Source organism: Oryctolagus cuniculus, chromosome 15 (genome assembly GCF_964237555.1).
Source record: "Oryctolagus cuniculus chromosome 15, mOryCun1.1, whole genome shotgun sequence".
NCBI lineage: Eukaryota > Metazoa > Chordata > Mammalia > Lagomorpha > Leporidae > Oryctolagus > Oryctolagus cuniculus.
This window is the reverse complement of record NC_091446.1, coordinates 85690147-85709608: the sequence shown is the minus strand read 5'-3', so window position 1 is coordinate 85709608 and position 19462 is coordinate 85690147. Positions and strand designations below refer to the sequence as shown.

Here is a 19462-nt window from a genome sequence, read left to right as displayed (position 1 = left end):
GGGAATTCAATCTGTGTGGACTCATCCTGTGAGGCCTGCACTGCGGGATGGAGGGACGACTGCGTTCCTCGACAAGGATCACCAGAGACAAGTTTGGTGAACATGTCCATGTAAACGACCAAGCATAAGCTTTTAAAGGGCAGGCAGAGGGGGCGTAGCTAACTCAGGGCAACACTAATTCTATATGATAAAGCTGATATTGGCACATTGCGCTCCTCCATTTAGCCTGAAGGTCACTTAGCCTAGGTAGCCTTCCAGATGGGCCAACATGGTTCTACTCACGCCCTGTGGGTGTTCGGCTATAAAGGGGAGTGCTCAGTGATTGGCAATCACAAGGCTCTTCAACAGAAGGGGGGGGGGGCTGACGGAAATGTGCCTGGGGCTCCTGCCACCTGCCAGCAGTCAGGTTAACCTCTTGCATGGGCTAGGCAGGCAGTGTCCAGTCCAGGCACAGGATCACCTACAAACCTGAGTCTGCTAAACACACTTCAAAATGTTCAAGACGGGCACAATGGGAAAAAAATCTATACAGAGATTACAAAGTTGTATTGCACCAAAATAAAGCTATATTTCAATAGCGAATGCTTCCAGGACTTTCTGAAGCAACTCAATGGAATGGAAATGGACAGAGGAGATGTTCTGGGGCCATCAAAATTCTGAAACTTAAGAGAAACATTGTGTTTAATGGTGCAACTTAGCACCCTCCATTGCCAGGAAAAACTAGGATTCCAAGCAGCAAGGAAACATTATGACCCCCAGGACGCTCCCAATGATGAAGAGAATAGGAGGGTGACCCAAATAAGGGAGGTCCCTGGTCACACACAGGCCCAATTCTAGAACAGCACGATAAAGGAGCTGCCACTTTAGAGGCCCTGGGCATAGCTGGGATCCGAGCAAGAGTGGGTTCCATGGCTGCACACATTTATCAACTCATCAAACCATACTTCAGATCTGTGCACATCACTGCATCCAAATTACACCTGGTTATGGCGAAATGGCTAACAGGTAAAGCCACCACCTGCAGTGCCAGCATCCCATATGGATGCCAGTTCAAGGACCAACTGTTTCACTTCTGATTCAGCTTAATGCAGTGGCCTGGGAAAGCAGTAGAAGATGGCTCAAGTCCTTGGAAACCTGCACCCTCATGGGAGTCCCAGAGAGGCTCCTGGCTTCCATCAGCACAGCTCGGGCCCTTGCGCCCAACTGAGGAGTGAACCAACTGATGGAAAACCTCTCTCCCCCCCCCTTTTTCTATCTGTGTAACTAAGTGAACTAAATAAGCATGCACTCACACAGTGGCTGTGTGACAACTACCAGTGGCTTCCATGACAACTCACTGGAAGGGCGGAAAGGCCATGGGCAGCCAGGGCCAGCTCTTGTGGACAGGAAGTATCAGGACGCACACAGTACTGATGGGGAAACACAGCAGCACCCATGCCTGAGAAAGCAGCACCAGAGAGGAACACGTGCAGCCGATGCCACAGCCCCTGCAGCTCCAGGTGCACCTCCAAGAGAAGAATGGGGGGGTCAGGTGCTGCGGTCAGCATTCCAGTGCACAGTCAGTCACAGAGTATCTGGACTTCAATGCACACGGCACAGCTACTCCAATGCATCAAGAATGCAGCCAGAGACTACCGTGCACTGGGAATGAGTCCTCAACAAAGACCTGAAAGAATGGAGACTCTCACAAAGATAATGTGTCCAACATACCAGCGACACTTCCGGTCCCACTGCTCCACACTGGTGAACCACGCAGGAAGCATGTGATGGCCCAAGTACTTGGACCACAGCCACCCTCATGGGAGACCTGGATGGAGTCCCTGGCTCCTGGCTTCTGTCTGGGCCAGCGCTGCCAACGGCAGCCATTTGAGGAAAGAGTCACTGGATGGCGGATCTCCAGCTCGCACTCCCTGTTCTGCCTACTAATTAATGAGTAAAAATCACATAACCACACACATACAGACACACAGAAATACATACACACACCCAAAACACCTGACCAAGAGTGTTTATGGTTACCCTCAATTGACCCAGAGGGCCAGTCGAGACTCAGGGAAGAACTAATGGAGGGAAAGTCTCGCTCCCAATGCAGGAGATGAAACTACAGCCCCACAGAGGGTGCCGGCCGCAGCTGGTCCAGGCCAGGGGTTAGGTAAATGGTGGCCCGAGGTACACAATGTGACAGCAGGTGAGGTGGTCGAGCTAGAACAGACCACTGCCATGCCCTCAAAATAAAGGCAGCAAAATCCAATGCAACATGGCTAAAGAGATAAGGAAATACACAATTGTAATGGAAGACGTTGAAATCTCAATAACTGACCACATAGAGTCTGTAACGAAATCCAAAATCATCAGCAATTGATTGGACTCCACTACCATTCAGAAAGCACTTTCGGGGTCGGGGCTGTGGCGCAGTGGGTTAAAAGCCCTGGCCTGAAATGCCGGTATCCCATATGGGTGCCAGTTCTAGTCCCGGCTGCTCCCCTTCTGATCCAGCTCTCTGCTATGGCCTGGGAAAGCAGTAGAAGATGGCCCAAGGCTTTGGGCCCCAGCATCCACGTTGGAGACTCAGAAGAAGCTCCTGGCTCCTGGCATCAGACTGAGCACAGCTCCAGCCATTGCAGCCACCTGGGGAGTGAACCAGCAGATGGAAGACCTCTCTCTCTGTTTTTACCTCTCTCTATAACTCTGTCTTTCAAATAATTAAAAAGAAAAAGAAAACTCAAGATACATAATTTCAAATACACATAAATCTCTTCCCATAATGACTATGTTCCAGGTTCCAGAGCATAACTCAACAATTTTATCAATATCATATGAATTATCTAATATCATGCATAGGTTCTTTATAACAATAGAAGGAAAATAAAAATCAGTAACAAAGATAACTGGAAAATTTCAAAATGTTGAGAAATTTAAAACCACAATTCTAAATAACATAAGAGTCAAGAACCAAGTCAAAAAAAGGTAAGGGGGCCACCACGTGCCTCACTTGGTTAATCCTCCACCTGCAGCACCAGCATCCCATATGCTCACCAGGTTCTAGTCCCAGTTGTTCCTCTTCCACTCCAGCTCTCTGCTGAGGCCCGGAAAGGCAGTGGAGGATGGCCCAAGTGCTTGGCCCCTGCACCCACATGGGAGACCAGAAGGAAGTCCCTAGCTCCTGGCTTCAGATCAGCGAAACACCAGCCATGGCAGTCATTTGGGGGGTGAACCAACGGGAAGGAAGACCTTTCTATCTCTCACTGTCTAACTCTACCAGTGAAATTAAAAAAAAAGAAAAAAGAAAAAAAAAGGTAAGAAAAGACAATCGAAAGAAAAGGAGAAGAGGAAAACACAGCATCCTCACACTTGTGTGATGCACTGCTGGAGAGGAAGTCAATGAAACCCTGCTGGGGGCAGGTGTGTGGCACAGCAGTGCGGATGCTGCTGGGGAAGCCTGCATCGATGGTCGAGAATGCCCGAGTTGAGGTCTGAGCTCTGCTTCCAATCCAGCTTCCTGCCAATGAAAGCTTAGGAAGGCAGCGAGTAATGGCTGAACTCACAATGAGTTCCCCACTCTTGGCTTCAGCTGAAGCAGCCTCGGTGGTGACCGGCCTTTGAGGAGTGAACAAGAGACAGAAGATCTACCTCCCTGTCTTCAACCACTCACACCTTTCTAATAAATGCAAAGTTTGAAAGCAATAAAGGCAAGGACTGGCACAGTAGTGCAGACACTTAAGCCACAGCTTGCCCCACCAGCATTCCTTATGGACGCTAGTTCAAGTCCCAGCTGCTCCACTTCCAATCCAGCTATTGCTAATGAGCCTAGGAAAGATGCTAAGGATGCCCCAAGTCCTTGAGCCCCTCAATCCACAAGGGAGACCTAGAAGCTCCTGGCCCCAAGCTTTGGCCTGGCCCAGCCTTGCTCACTTAGGCCATTTGGGGGGTGAACATGCAGATGGAAGGTCTCTCTCTTACTCTCTCTCCTTCTCTCTGTGTATAACTCTGCCTTTTAATAAACAAATAAAAGAGCTTATAAAAATTTAAAAAGTACTAAGTGCTTATATTAGAAAAGAAGTACTCAGGGCCAGCGCTGTGGTGCAGCAGGTTGACGCCATGGCCTGAGGCGCCAGCATCCCATATGGGACTTTTCTAGTTCCAGCTTCTCTACTTCTGAACCAGCTCTCTGCTGTGTCCTGGGAGAGCAGCAGCAGAGGACCCAAGTCCTTGGGCCCCTGCAGCTGCGTGGGAGACCCGGAAGACGCTCCTGGCTCCTGGCTTCAGATCAGCACAGCTCCAGCAGCTGTGGCCAACTGGGGAGCGAAGCATCTGATGGAAGACCTCTCTCTCTACCTACCTCTATTGCAAAAGACACAATTGGTTTACCCATCATCCTCTATGGCAACCATGAAACGAAGCCTTCCCTGTACAGGACACTGGATGGACCCAGCAAGGGGGAAGGGGGAGGGGCTCTCCTGAGGCTCCCAGCTCCTGGCAGGGCAGGGAGCAGAGGGGCCAAGCTGTGCATGTGGGCTCACCCGGTGGAGCTCTGTCCCAGGCACACGTTCCCACGGGGTCACTCCACATCCTCCTCTCCTCAGCCTGGGAGGACATTTCTGCTGGCCTCTTGACACGAACTTCTGCTCCACAATAAGCTTTCCACTTCATTCCCTGTGACGTTCTGAAGTATCCTCCTGTACCTACTCAAGACATTGAATCCAGTCATAAATCCTCCGACAAAGAAAATGAAAAGCCCTCCTAGCCAATACGACTTCACTGATACATTCTACCCATACACTTCCAGATATAGAAGATGAAATACTCATCTTATGTAACCTGAGGTACTTTAATAACAAAATCAGAAAAATATATTACAGGAACAGAAACTATGCACTAATGTCTCTCATAAACAGAGAACTCTCCAAATCCTCCAAATACAGTCAAATAAAATCTAGTAACACTTTAATGTATCATGAAAAATTGAGGTTTCTCTCACAAATGGAAGTGCATTTAATCCTAGAAAAACCCATGCATGTAATTCATATGTGAGTGGCTAAAGAAGAAAAATATGAAAGATGTCAAGAAATTAGCCCAATGCTGATCCAACAAAACAAATAAAAATCTACGGCAAGCATCACACTTAAATGGTGAGAGACAGTGGAGAGAAGAGTTTCCCCCAAAGCTCACATAAAAGCTGAGGACGTCCGCTGTCATTGCTCCTACCTGACATCACAGCAGTGAGCCCACTTAGTGTATTAAGGCAAGAAAAACACAAGGAAATAATACAGAGCTGAAGGGGAGATGGTAAACTCTGGATTTCCTGAAGACATGATTATCTACAAATAGTTCCAAAACCATTTTCTCAAAAGCTACCAGGAATAATAAATTATTTTAGCAAGACCATGAGGGGAAGAAGGGCAATGTAAAAATATCAACAGGAGGGCCAGCGCGGGGGCACATCGGGTAAAGCCGCCACCTGCAGTGTTGGCACACAACATGGGCACCGGCTCGAGTCCTGGCTGCTCCACTTCCGATCCTGTTCTCTGCTGTGGCCTGGGAAAGCAGTGGAAGATGGCCCATGTCCCTGGGCCCCTGCACCTGCTTGCCAGACTGGGAAGAAGTTCCTGGTTCCTGGTTCCTGATGGGCTCAGCAGTGGCCATCTCAGCCATCTGGGGAGTGAATCAGCAGATGGAAGACCTGTCTCTGTCTCTCTTTCCCTCTGCCTCTACCTCTGCCTTCAAATAAATAAAATCATCTAAGAAAAATCACTTATTAGAAAATCCCTTGTATACTACCATCCATGAATGAGAAGACACTGATATAAGAATTAAAATAGCAAAATAAAATGAAAACTCATAAACTCCATGAATAAAATACAAAATATGTTGGCTGAACACTAAAATGCTGATGAAGGAAATGAAAGAAGATCTGCATAAATACGCTGTGTGTAAAATTAGAAGACTGAATATTATTAACATACCACTTCTCCTAAAATGGTCCTATAGGTTTACACAATCTAAATAAAAATCCCAGCACGAGGTTTTTGAGAAATCCACAAAACTTTCTGTAATTAGGAAAACCCCCGACAATCGACTATCAGGTCCATCATGAAAAACAGGAACTGGGTGAAATGCCAATACTGTATTTAAGACATACAATAAACATACAACAACCGAGACCGTTTGGGATTCATGAAAGAATAGAAGGTCACATTTCAATGGATTAAGATAGTGAGTCCAAAAATAAACCTCATGCCACAATACATAAGCAACAATTGTTAAAACTACAAACAAAAATAAACAAATCCACTATGATACCCACAGATGTCCAGACATCTCTTTCGTTAACAGGTCAGCATTTAGACAATCAGTAAGGATGGAGCTGAACAGAAAAGCGCCTACATCCACCAGGTGTCAAACGGATCCTTAGAGGGTGCTCCATCCACAGCAACAGAATACACACTCTTCTCAGACCCACACAGCACGTCCACTCTGACCACGTTCGTGGGTGTAGAGCAGACCTCAGTCATAAGAAGAGGCAGCACACGACGTAAGATCTCAGATCACACAGGAACTACATGGGAAGTCAGTAAGAAGCAGCTGAAAGACCCAAACACTTGGAGAACAATCAACACACCTCAAAATAACACGTTTATAAATCTCAAATGAAAAATATTTCAAACTCAAGTGAACATGTATCCTGCCAATTTATATTAATGACTACATATTTTAGGAAAGAAGAACCAAGATGAAGGAGCTACGCTTTCACCCTAGGAAATCAGAGGAAGAAAAGCAATTTAAACACGTCAAGCAAGGTGAAGAAAATAAATAGTGAAACTCAGATGTACAAGTCCGTGGAATGGAAAAATATACAACTGCAGTGAAAACTGACAAAACTAAAATTGGGGTCTTTGAAAACAGCAACAAAATTCGTGAACGTCTTGTCAGGACCAACCAGGAAACAAGGTGCAAATTACTAATATTGTTAATGGAATGGTGACACCAGGACGCTCTCCATGGACAAGATAACAAGGGAATGGTATGAACCCTGTGACCAAAAATTTCATAAGATAATGAACTGTGCAAATTCCTTGAAATACAGATGTACCGAAATTCACAAACAGAAATGAAAAACGTGAGTGGTCCCACAGTAAGTTATAATTTATAATAATTATCATAACAATTAATGTATAATAAAATTATTAAAGTTACTAGTTATTAAATAAACATATCCTGTTTCTGCTCAGCTAAAAATAAACAGAGAGCAGAAATGTATTTACGGGGACCTGCATTGTGGCACGGCAGGTTACAACATTGTGCGGAAAACTGTCATTCCATAGAGGCGCCAACTGGATTCTCGCCTGTTCCAAATTTTTTTTTTAATATTTATTTATCTGTTTGAAAGACAGAATGACAGAGGCAGAGACAGAGGAGCAGGAGCGAGGGAGAGGTGTCTTCCATCAGCTGGTCCACTCCACATTGGGAAGAAACAGCCAGAGATACGCTGATCTGAAGCCAGGAGCCAGGAGCTTCCTCCAGGACTCCCACAAAGGTGCAGGGGCCCAAGCACTTGGGCCATCCCTACTGCTTTCCAGGCTGAAGCAGAGAGCTGGATCGGAAGTGGAGCAACTGGGCCTCGAACCGACGCCCGGATGGGATGCCAGCACTGCAGGCCAGGGCTTTACCCACTAAGCCATGGCACCCACCTCGGCCCGCCCAGCCACCAACCCACCCCCCACCCCCCACACCCCTGCCACCAAGCTGTTCCACTTGGGATCCAGCTGTCTGCTAACAGCCTGGGACAGCAGAGGAAGCGGCCCGAGGACTTGGGCCTCTGAGCCCACATTGGAGACCGGATCAGGACCTGGCTTCTGCTTGGGCCGGGCCCAGCCCAGGCCGGTGTAGCCATCTTGGGGTGAACGGAGACATCGAAGCTCTCTCCCGCACTGCCCCATCTATAACTCTACCTTTCACACAAACCTTCCAAAAGAAGGAAAACGAGGACGTCCTCTGAGGCGGCAGAGCCCGGGGGCAGGATGGACCCGAGCGCAGAGGGGCTCCCGGCTTTCTCTGAGTCCGGGTCTCCCGGGTGCAGGCGGTGTAAACGCACCAGAGGCCGTGCGCATTCACTCGGGCTCCGGGCCGTGTCCTGCACACACGTCACACCTAGAGCAGCCGGCCCAGAGAGGCCGACCGGGCTCCTGCACGGACGCGGCCCAGGCTACTTCCGGCCGGGGACAGGAGACCCAAAACCGGAACCGGGCCGGGCAGGTTCTTGCTCTCCAACCGCCGCCCTGCCCCGTACCCGTCACTCTCCTCCTCCCTCTCCCACGCGCACGGCTCCCCCCTCCCTCCCCACCTCCGCGTCCCCTTCTCATTCTGCCCCCCTCCCCTCCTGTCCCCGCCCCCTCCCGCGCACACCCCTGCCCGCTCTCTGCCCCCACCCCCGGCCTCCTCCCGCGCACACCACTGCCCGCTCTCTGCCCCCACCCCCGCCCGGCCTCCTCCCGCGCACACCCCTGCCCGCTCTCTGCCCCCACCCCCAGCCAGGCCTCCTCCCACGCACACAACCCTGCCAGCTCTCTGCCCCCCACCCCCGGGCCCGGCCCCCTCCCGCGCACACCCCTGCCCACTCTCTGCCCCCACCCCCGGCCCGGCCTCCTCCAGCGCGAGCCCAGCGCCCCGGCCCCGCCTACCCGGTGACAGCAAGGCCTCCTCAGCTGACCACACACCGCGCCCAGCTCCCCCAGAGAGGACCTCGCTGTTCCTCAGGGCAGGCATGGAGTCCTGAGGGTAACGGCCGCCTCAGCCGCAGCCTACCTGGCCCCGGCCTGACCCGGGGCGCTGGGTCTCCCTCAGGCTCGGCCAGCAGCATCCAGGACGGCTCCTCAGGGCCTGCGCTGGCTCTGGGCAGGAGCGGACAAGACGCTCACTCCCACCTGAGCACCGCGGGGCAGAGCGGCCATGCGTGCAGAGGCACTTCCGGGTCCAGCGCCTGGCGCAGGCGCACTGCACGCGGGCGGCCGTCCTGGGGTCACGTGACGCATCTGTGCGCTGCCGCATCAGGCATCTGATGTCCAGGGCCGCGTCCAGTCCCGCTGCTCCAGGCTGTGACCCAGGGAGGAGCCGCTGAGGGCCCAGGTCCCTGGGACCCGGCCTCCCTCCCTCGTGAATCCTGATGGAGCTCCTGCCGCCTGGCTTCTGCCTGGCCCAGCGCTGGCCATGGCAGCTGCGTGGCAGAGGAGCAGTGTGTGAGGTCGCCAGCCTCTTTCTCTCTCTGAGAGGGCGTCCGTCTGGGTCCCCCCTCCCCAGGGGGCTACAAAGGTCAGGGCTGGGCCAGGCCGAAGCAGAATCAGGGCTTTTACCCAGTACTGCAGGGTGGGGTCAGAGGCCTAAGTCCTGGGGCCGTCTCCTCTGCTTTCCCAGGCGGGATCCCAAGGGGACCGGCTTCGGGGAGGGCCGGGCTGTTGGGGTAGCGGGTAAAGCCCCCGCCTGCAGGGCCAGCCTCCCATATGGGTGCCTGTGTGAGTCCCGGCTGCTCCACGTCCGATGCTGCGCTCTGCTAGGGCCTGGGAAAGCAGCACAAGATGGCCCAAGTCCTTGGGCCCCTGCACCCACTCAGGAGGCCCCGGGAGGCTCCTGGCTCCTGGCTTCGAATCTGCTCACCTCCGGCTGCTGCGGCCTATTGGGGAGTGGGCCAGCAGGTGGAAGACCTCTCTCTCTCTCTCTGCTTCTCCGCCTCTCTGTGTGTAACTCTAAATGTCAAATACATAATTAAATCTTTCTTTAAGAAAAAGTAAAAAATAACAAAGGAAGACATAGCTATAAATAAAACACTTCATCAAGGCCAACTACTAGAGTGTATTTGAAATTTTCTACTATATACATAACATACACTGTTAACACAGACTTTTAAAAAGAACTTAACTCAGTCTTTGAAAACATTTTGGTACCCATTCATTCTCTTCTTCCTTACAAACGTGCTGTGTGGGATTATTTCTGACTTACATGAGAAGAAATCTTTGTCATCTACTTATTCAGACACTTATGGACCCACTTGTACAAGGACCAGAAATACCTGTGCCCACAAAATTCTCTTCTGAACACAGGTCTGCCCTCCATAGTCTAGCCCTGCATTTAACCTATGGATCGTGTTTTACATAGGACAAATCTTGTGTCTCACAAACAAGATCTAATACATAAAGGTAGCATCTGGGGTCACTGTTGACATTTTCTACATGGACTTTATAATGGTGGTATTTTTAGTCTCATTTCTCAATGTTCAAATATGGCTTAATTTTAATTTTGGTATAATAGAAGAAACATTCATGTTTATACTGGAAGGTGGGATTCTTTGGCTATTTAGACAGTTGCAAATTTCTAAAATTAAGGATTTTGTAATGTATATTAAACAGTTACATACTGTATTTTTAAAAATGTATTCCAGGGGCCGGCGCCGCGGCTCAATAGGCTAATCCTCCGCCTAGCGGCGCCGGCACACCAGGTTCTAGTCCCAGTCGGGGCGCCGGATTCTGTCCCGGTTGCCCCTCTTCCAGGCCAGCCCTCTGCTGTGGCCAGGGAGTGCAGTGGAGGATGGCCCAGGTGCTTGGGCCCTGCACCCCATGGGAGACCAGGAAAAGCACCTGGCTCCTGGCTCCTGCCATCGGATCAGCGCGGTGCGCCGGCCGCAGTGCGCCAGCTGCGGCAGCCATTGGAGGGTGAACCAACGGCAAAGGAAGACCTTTCTCTCTGTCTCTCTCTCTCACTGTCCACTCTGCCTGTCAAAAAAAAAAATTAAAAAAAAATGTATTCCAGGAATGCTGGTATTAGAAACGTTTTTCTTGGAATAATAAATGAATAAATAGGTATGTATATACATGCACACGAGAACACAGAAATGTGCACATACAGACATAGGATTGCCCTCCCCAAACACCTGACTCCAGAGCTTGCTGGTCACCATCACTTGACCAGAAGGCTCAGGGAAGACCTGATGGAGGAGGAGGTCTTGGTCCCAAAGCAGCAGGTGAAACTGGAGCCCCACAGATGGTTCGGCCTCAGCAGCTGGTCCTGGGCACGGGCAGCTAAATGGTGGCCCCAGGTGCGGAATGTGCCAACAGCTGAGACTGTGGCACTACCAGAGCAGACCATGCACAGAATGGCCAGGTCATGATGAGGACCCCTGGGCATTTCTGTGCCAGCAGAGACCTCAGGAGAGGGCCCCAGACATCCTGGCCCAGGGCCAGCAGCATGGGCACCAGGGGGGACAGAATCCCCAGGCCCTGGCATGAGGCTGTGATGGCTCTGTGCATCCCAGGGCCTCCAGGACACCTTCAGCAGATAGGAAGGGCTGTCGATATGAAAAACAGGTGTCCAAGGAGGGGAAGGTAGATAGGGACAGAGAAGCCTAGCTCTGATTGGATGCCACTGTCCCAAGTCCCTCAGTGGTTGGCCAGGCTCAGGGCATCCATGTGGTATCCAGGTGGCCAGGTCTTCTTCCAATAGAACATGGGGGCCCTGCTCTCCAAAATGGGTGAGCAGTGCACACCCACTGTCCTGACACCCAGTCAGGAGGCCTGGGTGTTGGAGGCCCTTGCTGAGAGCCCAGCCACCCTTCTGACCCTGCTATCTCATTCCATGCCCTTGATACCTGTGGAGCTCACGGTGTGGGGATGCCTGTACGTCGACCTCAGTGTCTTCATGGCCAGAGGCCGCACAACTCGTCCCCAGACTGTTGGGAGTGGCAGAGTTCCCGGCTGCTTATTGATTCCGACTTTACCATGTGCCGGCTCTGCCCAGTGTGCAGAGACTTCAGACCGCACCCCTGCCCCGGAACTGAGGCCATCCTGGACATCAGCACAGGAAGTGATGGCTGCCTGTGGGGAGGGCAATGAGAGAAGGAGAGAAAGGAAGCTGTGATGACTGGGACTTTTCAGGGCATTCCTGGGAGGCCTCCCTGCCCTCCCATCTGGGTAGAAAATTCTAGATGGATAAATCAGTGCTGACTCAAGATGGGTCAGCTCAGGTGTGACAGGGACACTGGGGTGGGCCTGTGCTCCCTGTGCTCATGGTCACCAGCCCCTCCCTTCCCGTCTGAGTCCCCTGGGATGAGAGGATAAAGCTGGTCCTTCCCTGGCCCACTAGGGAGGTAGAGGTGCCGGTTGTGGTCCTGTCCACACCTCTCCGCTTCCCTTGCTTTCCAGTGAGCAGAAGTTGCCCCAAGACAGCACCCCGGGGGCAAAGGTAAGGACAAGCCCTCGGCCATGGGCCAGTCATCTGGGAAGCAGAGCTGGGTGGAGGGGGCACATGGGGCTCAGCAGTGGTTAGTGGAAGCGCATAAGGTCCTGCTATGCGGTACTTACATGGCACCTGCTGACATCTTAAGACACTCACATGTCCCAGAACTGAGCCACAGCTCAGGGGCGTCTGCATGTCAGCAGCCATGATTCATTGGCATGGTTGGGAGTGACCTGGCTGGAGCTCAGGGGCTCTGCCTTGAGGAAGGGGCAGCTTGGGTCAGAGGCCAGGCCACCGACGCTCCCCAGACAGAAGACCTGGGGCTCATGCTCTGTGTCTTTTCTGGTTCCTTCCTTTGAGTGCACACAGAGCTCCTGAGCTCCATCTGAGGGCCACTCTCAGAGCCTGAAGCTGGGCTCACACCATCCTGTCTTGTTTTCCAGTGCAAACAAGTGCGCAGGATCCAGAAATGGGTGAAAATGACAAAGAATCATAGCAAATACCATGGCAGCGAGAAGGTACCGTGGAGCTGAGGGCCCCTCGGGAACACTGAGAGCTGAGTTGGGGTTTGAGCAGTGCCCATTCCCGTGCCAGGCACCGCCTGCCTCTCAGATGCCCAGGGGCAACTGTCCAGCCCCCAGGGACACAGGTCATGTGCTCCCCTTCCCCATACACGCAGGACACTGTCCTGGTAGAAAATCTGAAGTCACTGCTGAAGACAAACCCGGATGCAGGGCAGGTGTGGTTCCAGGAGCCCTGTAGGGGCAGTCAGTGCAGGGTAGAGCCAGTGCCCCTGAGCCCTTGGCCCCCAGTCACTGTGGGTCATAAGGCCCCATCTGGGCAGATCCTCCCTCTGCCAATACACACGGAGTCCCTGGCTTCTCCCTCCTGCTGTCTCACCCTGCGCTCCCTCCCCGAGTGGCCACGTTCACCACTCACCAGAGCCTCCTCTCTCCTGTAGTTTCAGCGGAGAATCTACAAGGGCATCCCTGCCCAGGTGCACGGGAAGGTGTGGGCTGTGATGCTGGAGGTGGACAAGAAGAAGGCCCAGAATCCGGGCAAATACGCGGTACAGCTCTGTACTCAGCCCAAGGGGCCCTGGCCTGCTCGGGCCTGGTCAGGAGCCTGAGTCTCCGTGGAGCACCATCCCTGACTGAGGCCTCAGGAGCCTCCTCCCCACCCTGCCTGCTTCTCTCCCTAGATTCTAGTCAGTGCCTCCTCCACGTCTCCCCAGACCCAGCTGGGACACCAGCGCACAGCTGTGAGAATGGGGGAACTTAGACCACCGAGGATGCAGGGTGCTGGGGAGAATGAGAGGTGAGCACCACTCTGGTTCATTGCAGGAACAGAGCACAGTGGCCCAGGCCCCCCGCAGCACCCAGGGCCATTTCTCACAATGAGAGACACACACCTTCCACACGAAGCCCAAGTACACACTCACATTTACACAACCACTAGACCAGCTGAGTGCAAGAAAACCCTCACCCAAGATTCAGGGTTGTGGTCACAGTCACTGGACGCGGGAGTAGCCTGCACGATGCTCAGTGGGGACACAGATAAGCAACCCGTGACCCAGCTGAATCCTAGAACGGGATTCAGTGAGAGGCAGGACGAGGCTCGGCCCTGGGCTCACCTGGATGCATCTCAGGTGCATTCTGCTAAGAGAGGACGCGTCCCTCAAAGGCTACACGTGCTGTGATCCACTCACAGGACGTCTGCAAGAGGCCAAACTCCGGGACACACAACAGGGCAGTGGTGGCCACGGGCTGGGGGAGGTGGGGAGTTTGGCCACAGGGGCTCATGGGGAACACATAGGCCACAGGAGCTGCTCTCTACCAGAATGAACGTGCATGGGAGGCTGACTCTCCACGGCTTAGACCCACGGGACTGCACCTCCCACAGTGGGACGCTCACCCGTGCTACGAACACCCACCTGGGGAAACGAAACTGCACGTGACTGCACCCTGGGGATGTGCATGTCCCTGCAGGCAGAGCTCACCCACGTGGTGGACCACACGCAGGTGCCCTGACGACGTCACTGCTCATGAGCAGAGTGTCACGGGCCCTGCGTGTGGCTGTCAGGCTCTGTTAGGCAGAGCCACACTGAGAGCCTCGGCAGCACAGGACGCACAGCCTCTGTCCTCTCTCTTCCAGACAACGCTCCTTATTCGAGGTGCTCCTCGCATACTCGATGTACAACCCTGTGAGTATTCTGCGATAACGTTCCAAGGTCATATCCAGAGCTGTCCATGCAGGGTGCCCCTGGTCACTGAGATCCTAGCCTGGGTTGAGGGGGCCTCTCTCATCCACAGCTCTGAGACAGAGGGGTAGAGGCCAGGCTCTGGGCCTCCTTGGACCCAACCCTAAGTTCTGGGAGGAGAAAGGCAGCCTTCTCCTGGGCTGGTCTCCAGACCCCAGGAGCTTGGCCGTGTTGGGACGCCCCTCCCAGGACTAGCATTCCACACAGTGGGGCGGGGGGCGAAGGCAGGACAGATCAGGTGTATGACTTTGCTCATCAAAGTTGATTCTGGGTCCCAGTGATGCCATTACACCCACCAGACATGTGGTTGGACCCATGGGCCTGAATCCCACTCCATACAGCGCCACTGCCAAACCACCCACCCAGACCTTTCCCATGAGTGGAGCAGGTGCAGGGCTCCAGGGGTGACCCAGAAAGGCCTGGACATCCCCATCCCCTGACCTGCCACTGGCCAGCCCTGCCTGGTGCCCTGGTTCCCAGGGGGCCTGGCACTCAGGAAGCCCAGGCCTGCGCCCATGACAGAGGCACACCTCCTGTTCTGGTCCTGGTAGCACTTCCTGGCTTACGTCTTCCTCATGTGAGAAAGGGCCACCAGGTTACCCGCAGAGCTCAGGGGTCCAGAAGCTTCCATGGGCATGGGTCTGGTTTCCCACAGCAACCTGGCCCATCCTGACATCTTGGGGGTAACAGGTGCCCATACTTCAGGTCTCCCCCCTGTGCTGCCTAAGCCCAGGCCCTGCAGGATTCCCTCCAGGAACTTTGAGAACTTCCATGGGCTCCAATTCTTGGGCTGCTGACACCAAATGGCAGGATTCAGGCACATGGGCTCCCTCCCCAATCTTCCTAGACCCTTCAGTGGGTGACCCTGGTCTCCCTGAGAGGTGGGCCATCCCAGGATATCATTCTTGCCAGGGGAGGTCTCCTAAAGGTATTCTGGGATCTTGCAGGATGTGGGCTACAGCCAGGGCCTGAGCCATGTGGTGGCGCTCCTGCTCATGTATATGCCCGAGGAGGACTCTTTCTGGGCCCTGGTCCAGCTCATGGAAAACAGCAAGCACGCGATGCACGGTAGGTGGATGGCGTGTGGGGCCCAGTGCATGCAAGTCCATGCATGGCCCTCACTGGCTCCTGACTGTGCAGGACAATGTCCCTGGAGGAGGGGAGGGTGGTCTCCCTAGAAGCCAGGGCTGGCAGAGGTCTCCCAGACTGAGCCAGCCCCCTTCTTTTACCACCATCCAAAGGCCCTGCAGCTTGGCCATGGCCATCCTGGGTGTGGGAACCTTCAGAACAGGGGTCCTGTCCTTGTCCAGTGACTCAGGTCACTTCTGGCTCTTCTGCCTCACACTTCTCTATGCAGACTCTCAAGCACAGAGCCACACCCAGGGAACTTGCAGAAGGCAGCATCCCCTGTAGGGTCACCCCCTCCTCACTCCTGAGTGTCAGAATGGTCAGGAGGCACCCAGTTTGACAGCACTCACCCCAGTGGGCTCCAGGGGCAGCCTGGCCTGGGCTGCACACAGTCACCCACCTGCACCCACCTCCCAAGCAGGTCCTCTGCCCTGGGCACTTTCGTTCCCACCTGCCCCTGGTCGAGCCTCCCCTGACCCTCAGTGCTCAGAAACACACCACCCCGGCCTTGGGCTCTCCAGCCTTCCTAGGAGGAGGCTCTAATGTGGGGGTGTGGCCAACACTACTCACGTTTCTACAAACCAAACACCCCAAAACTGGAGCGATTCCAGCAACATCTGGGAGAGATCGTGCATCGCGTGCTCCCCTCCCTGGAGAAACACCTGGTAAGGAAAGCATCTCCTTTCTCCTCTTGGGGGCCCTGTGCTCAAGGCGGGGAGGTCAGAGAGGGGTCCTGACTCCCTCCTGGGCCAGGGCAGGCCACGTCCTCACCAAGGCTTTCCTTGGTTACTGGGGTCCGCAGCAGATTGTGTGTTGGTGTGTTTTCCAGCACTTGGTCCCCCAGAGTTTGCGTCGATTGCAGGGAGACGCTGTCCCCAGGGCAGAGTGGACCGAGGGACCTGTGTCCCTTCAGGAACCTGCATGGCTGGGAGAGGGGATGCACCTGCTGCTGGGCTTCCTGCACCCAGGGGCTCTGCCACAGGGCTCAGATTAGAGCGAGTCAGGCCTGGACCCTGGGCCCTGAGCCCCCTCTGCCTCTGCCTCTTCTTAGGAGAAGGAGGGTGTGTGCCTGGAGGACTCCACCACCCACTGGTACATCCAGTGCTTCCTGGATGGGGTAAGTGCCCCGGGGACCCCTTGCCCAGGGAAGCTCCTGGCCCAGTGCCTGGCTCTCCTGTCCTGGTGGCCTGTGACTCTGAGTTCCCCCAGCCCCAGCAGACACAGGAGGGAGTCTGCTGTGCAGACCAGGCAGGTCCCACCCTGCTGAGGGTGGTCCAAGCTGAGGCTGAGCCTCAGAGCCAGCAAGGAGGGGACAGGTCCCACCAGGACCCATCCTGAGAGCCTGGCAAAGGCCAGAGCCCTACCATGTGAGGCAGGAGACCCATAGACCCCCAGTGGCAGAGGCTGGTGTCAGCACAGCCCAAGGGCTGACCCCTCCCCCAGATCCCTGGGGTGTCTGGCATCTCCAGTGTGGCTTCCAAAGTGTGCAGACCCCCAGGGTCCAGGACAGGACATGGTCATCCTCTCAGGGTCTGGTTCCCTGAGTGGGTGGGGGTGTGACACTGCACACCCACCCCCTGTGGGCCCTGCTGAGGCCCAGATGGGTGGAGTCCTCCAATGCCTCTGTCCCCCAGGTGCCGTTCCCCCTGGCTCTGAGGATGTGTGACATCTATATCCTTGAGGGCGAGCATGTGCTCACCACCATGGCATACACGGCCCTCAAGATCCATCACAGTGAGTCCTCAGGGCCCACAGAGGCCCAGGTGCTGGGGACGGAGGAGCTGGGGGTCCCCCTGCCTGTCCCTCATGAGCAGGGCTTGAGGGAGGGATGAGGGGGTTTGGGGTCCTGGGTTCCCTTCAGGAGGGCACTGAGAATCCCCTGTTGCACCCCCAATCCCAGGCCCCCACAGACCACAAGGAGAAGTGGCCAGGGTCATCGCCCAGGAAATTGGCCCCTGAGCAGTCCCTCCAGTGCTTGGCTTGACACCCAAGGGTGTCCAAGGGTGTCTGCAGCCCATGTCTGGTGCTGGGACAGGGCTTGGAGCAGCCATGGTGGCTGCACCATCCCTAGGGCACCTCCCAGCCTGACTCCCACCCCCATGTCTAGAGCGCCTGCTGAAGATGCCCTGGGACCACATCCGGGAGTTCCTGCAGGTGACCCTGAAGCAGGCCTGGTCACTGAGCGAGGATGCGGTCATCAGGCAGCTGCGGGCCTCCATGCGTGAGCTGGGGAAGCTCCAGTGCCTCCTGCCTCCTGAAGGTGAGTCCAGCACACGGCCCTGTCCCATGCTCCCTTGGGGGAGTCAGTAGTGGGAGTGGCAGCCCCGCCCAGGGCCTCCCCTCTTCCTTGTCCTCCTTGTCCTCCCCGGGCTCAGCAGTTCTGCTTTCAGAAGCTCTGACAGCATGGCCTGGTGGGGTGTCAGGCAGCTGCCCTGATTCCTCCTGTGGGGGACTGCTCTCCCCCAATGACTCTGGGGCCGGGATGTGGAGCTGTCCTAGGGCTCTGTGGCTCTGGCTCCTCAGCTGACCTCCACTCTGGAGTGGATTCGAGGCCCCACCTTGAGCTACCCTGCCCAGGTCTGGAGCAGGTGCCCTGACTCAGTGTCCCCAGGAGCCCGGAGCACAGCTGGACCCCCACTCCAGCAAGATGAGAAGCAGCCCTGCCTGCCCAGGGGGCCTCTCGCAGACTGACCCCACGCAGGCTCCTGGCACGATGACCACAGCTGTCTGCACACAGGACCCTCCTAGGACAGGGGTGGGCGGGGCTCCCACCTGCATGTGGGCAGGGCTAGAGGGAGGTGGGGCTGTGGGAGACCCTGCACAGTGAAGGCCAAAGCCAGCCGGCACTGGATCCCCTTCAGCCATCTGAGGACCCCTGGAAGGCCCTGGTGCCCTGAGCCCAGTTATGGGGGCTGGGTCCACTCCTGTGAGCAGGGTGGGTGCAGAGGCAGGTGCTGGGGGCCCCCGTGGCAGAACCCAAGTGCAGCTGAGTGTGGGCTCTGCAGTCCTAGCCTCGGGCCAACAGAGTCAGCGGGACCAGGAGCAGCGCTGGCCTCTGGGCTCTGGTGGGGAGGGGTCCCCGTGCTCGTCCCTGCTCCTGCCGCCATCAAGGACCTGGGCGCCTGGGTCCCCATGCAGAGCAGAGATGGGTTTGTCCCAGCTCTAGAGGCTGGCAGTGGGGGCCCAGGGGCAGGCTGTTCAGGCACTGGGGAGGCCCCACTGTGCTTCCAGGTGCTGCCTCCCCTGGGTGCTCATGGGACAGAAGTGGTGACAGCCATGTCTCACGGGGAAAGGGACAGTGGTCCAGGGTCAGATGACAAAGGGTGCCCCTGCCACCTCTTTAGAAACTGCATTCCTGTCCCCGAGGGCCTGAACCAGACCCCATGTCTGCCCCACAGCCCCAGCTCTCACCCCCATCATCTTAGGCTCAGTTCCTTTCCAGCCATTTAGGAGGGACTCAGATGCGGGTAACTCAGCCAATGCACTGTTAGGGCCCAGGAAGTCAGGAGGGGTAGTGACGAGGGTCCTGAGTTGGTGCCTCGGTCCCCAGAGATGAGAGAGTGAGGCGGGGAGGTCAGGGCCATGCGCCCTGTGGGGCTATGCAGGAGGAGCCGGAGCTGTCTCAGGTCTCCCCTGGCCCAGGCTGCACACACTCTCCCCTCTGGGGCCAGCAGGCCGGAAGAGTCCTCAGCGTCACATGGGGTGATGGGGACCCCAGGGTGAGGTCAGGGCAGGCACCCTGCAGTCCAGACGGGGGCTGTGGAGAAGCAAACCACGTCTGCTTTCCCTTTAGCAAAGGCGAACGAGCTTTGCAGCACGGCCCTGGGGTTACCGCAGGTCTCTCTGGAGTGTGCT

At 55.1% G+C, this 19462-nt stretch overlaps 1 protein-coding gene and 1 long non-coding RNA gene across 2 annotated transcripts; both read left to right on the top strand.

Moving 5' to 3' along the window:
• Nucleotides 1-12166: 12166 nt before the first annotated feature.
• On the top strand, nucleotides 12167-13312 carry LOC138845431 (uncharacterized). The gene is made up of 3 exons (XR_011382679.1): nucleotides 12167-12225; nucleotides 12663-12737; nucleotides 13181-13312. It is a non-coding gene; the product is annotated as an uncharacterized lncRNA (long non-coding RNA).
• Nucleotides 13313-16096: 2784 nt separating this feature from the next.
• Nucleotides 16097-18244, top strand: LOC103351302 (USP6 N-terminal-like protein). Its single transcript, XM_070058230.1, has 4 exons — nucleotides 16097-16272; nucleotides 16659-16724; nucleotides 17242-17341; nucleotides 17715-18244. Exons 1-4 carry the CDS (start codon nucleotides 16150-16152, stop codon nucleotides 17915-17917), a joined length of 492 nt encoding a protein of 163 aa, XP_069914331.1. The 5' UTR covers nucleotides 16097-16149; the 3' UTR covers nucleotides 17918-18244.
• The last annotated feature ends 1218 nt before the right edge of the window (nucleotides 18245-19462 follow it).

Excerpts from the sequence above, each read along its gene's own strand:
- LOC103351302 (XM_070058230.1), top strand. The coding sequence starts at position 16,150 with ATGTGGGGGTGTGGCCAACACTACTCACGTTTCTACAAACCAAACACC. Across the intron at positions 16,725-17,241 it reads TCCAGTGCTTCCTGGATGGG|GTGCCGTTCCCCCTGGCTCT; the intron begins GTAAGTGCCCCG and ends TCTGTCCCCCAG. Across the intron at positions 17,342-17,714 it reads GGCCCTCAAGATCCATCACA|AGCGCCTGCTGAAGATGCCC; the intron begins GTGAGTCCTCAG and ends CCCCATGTCTAG.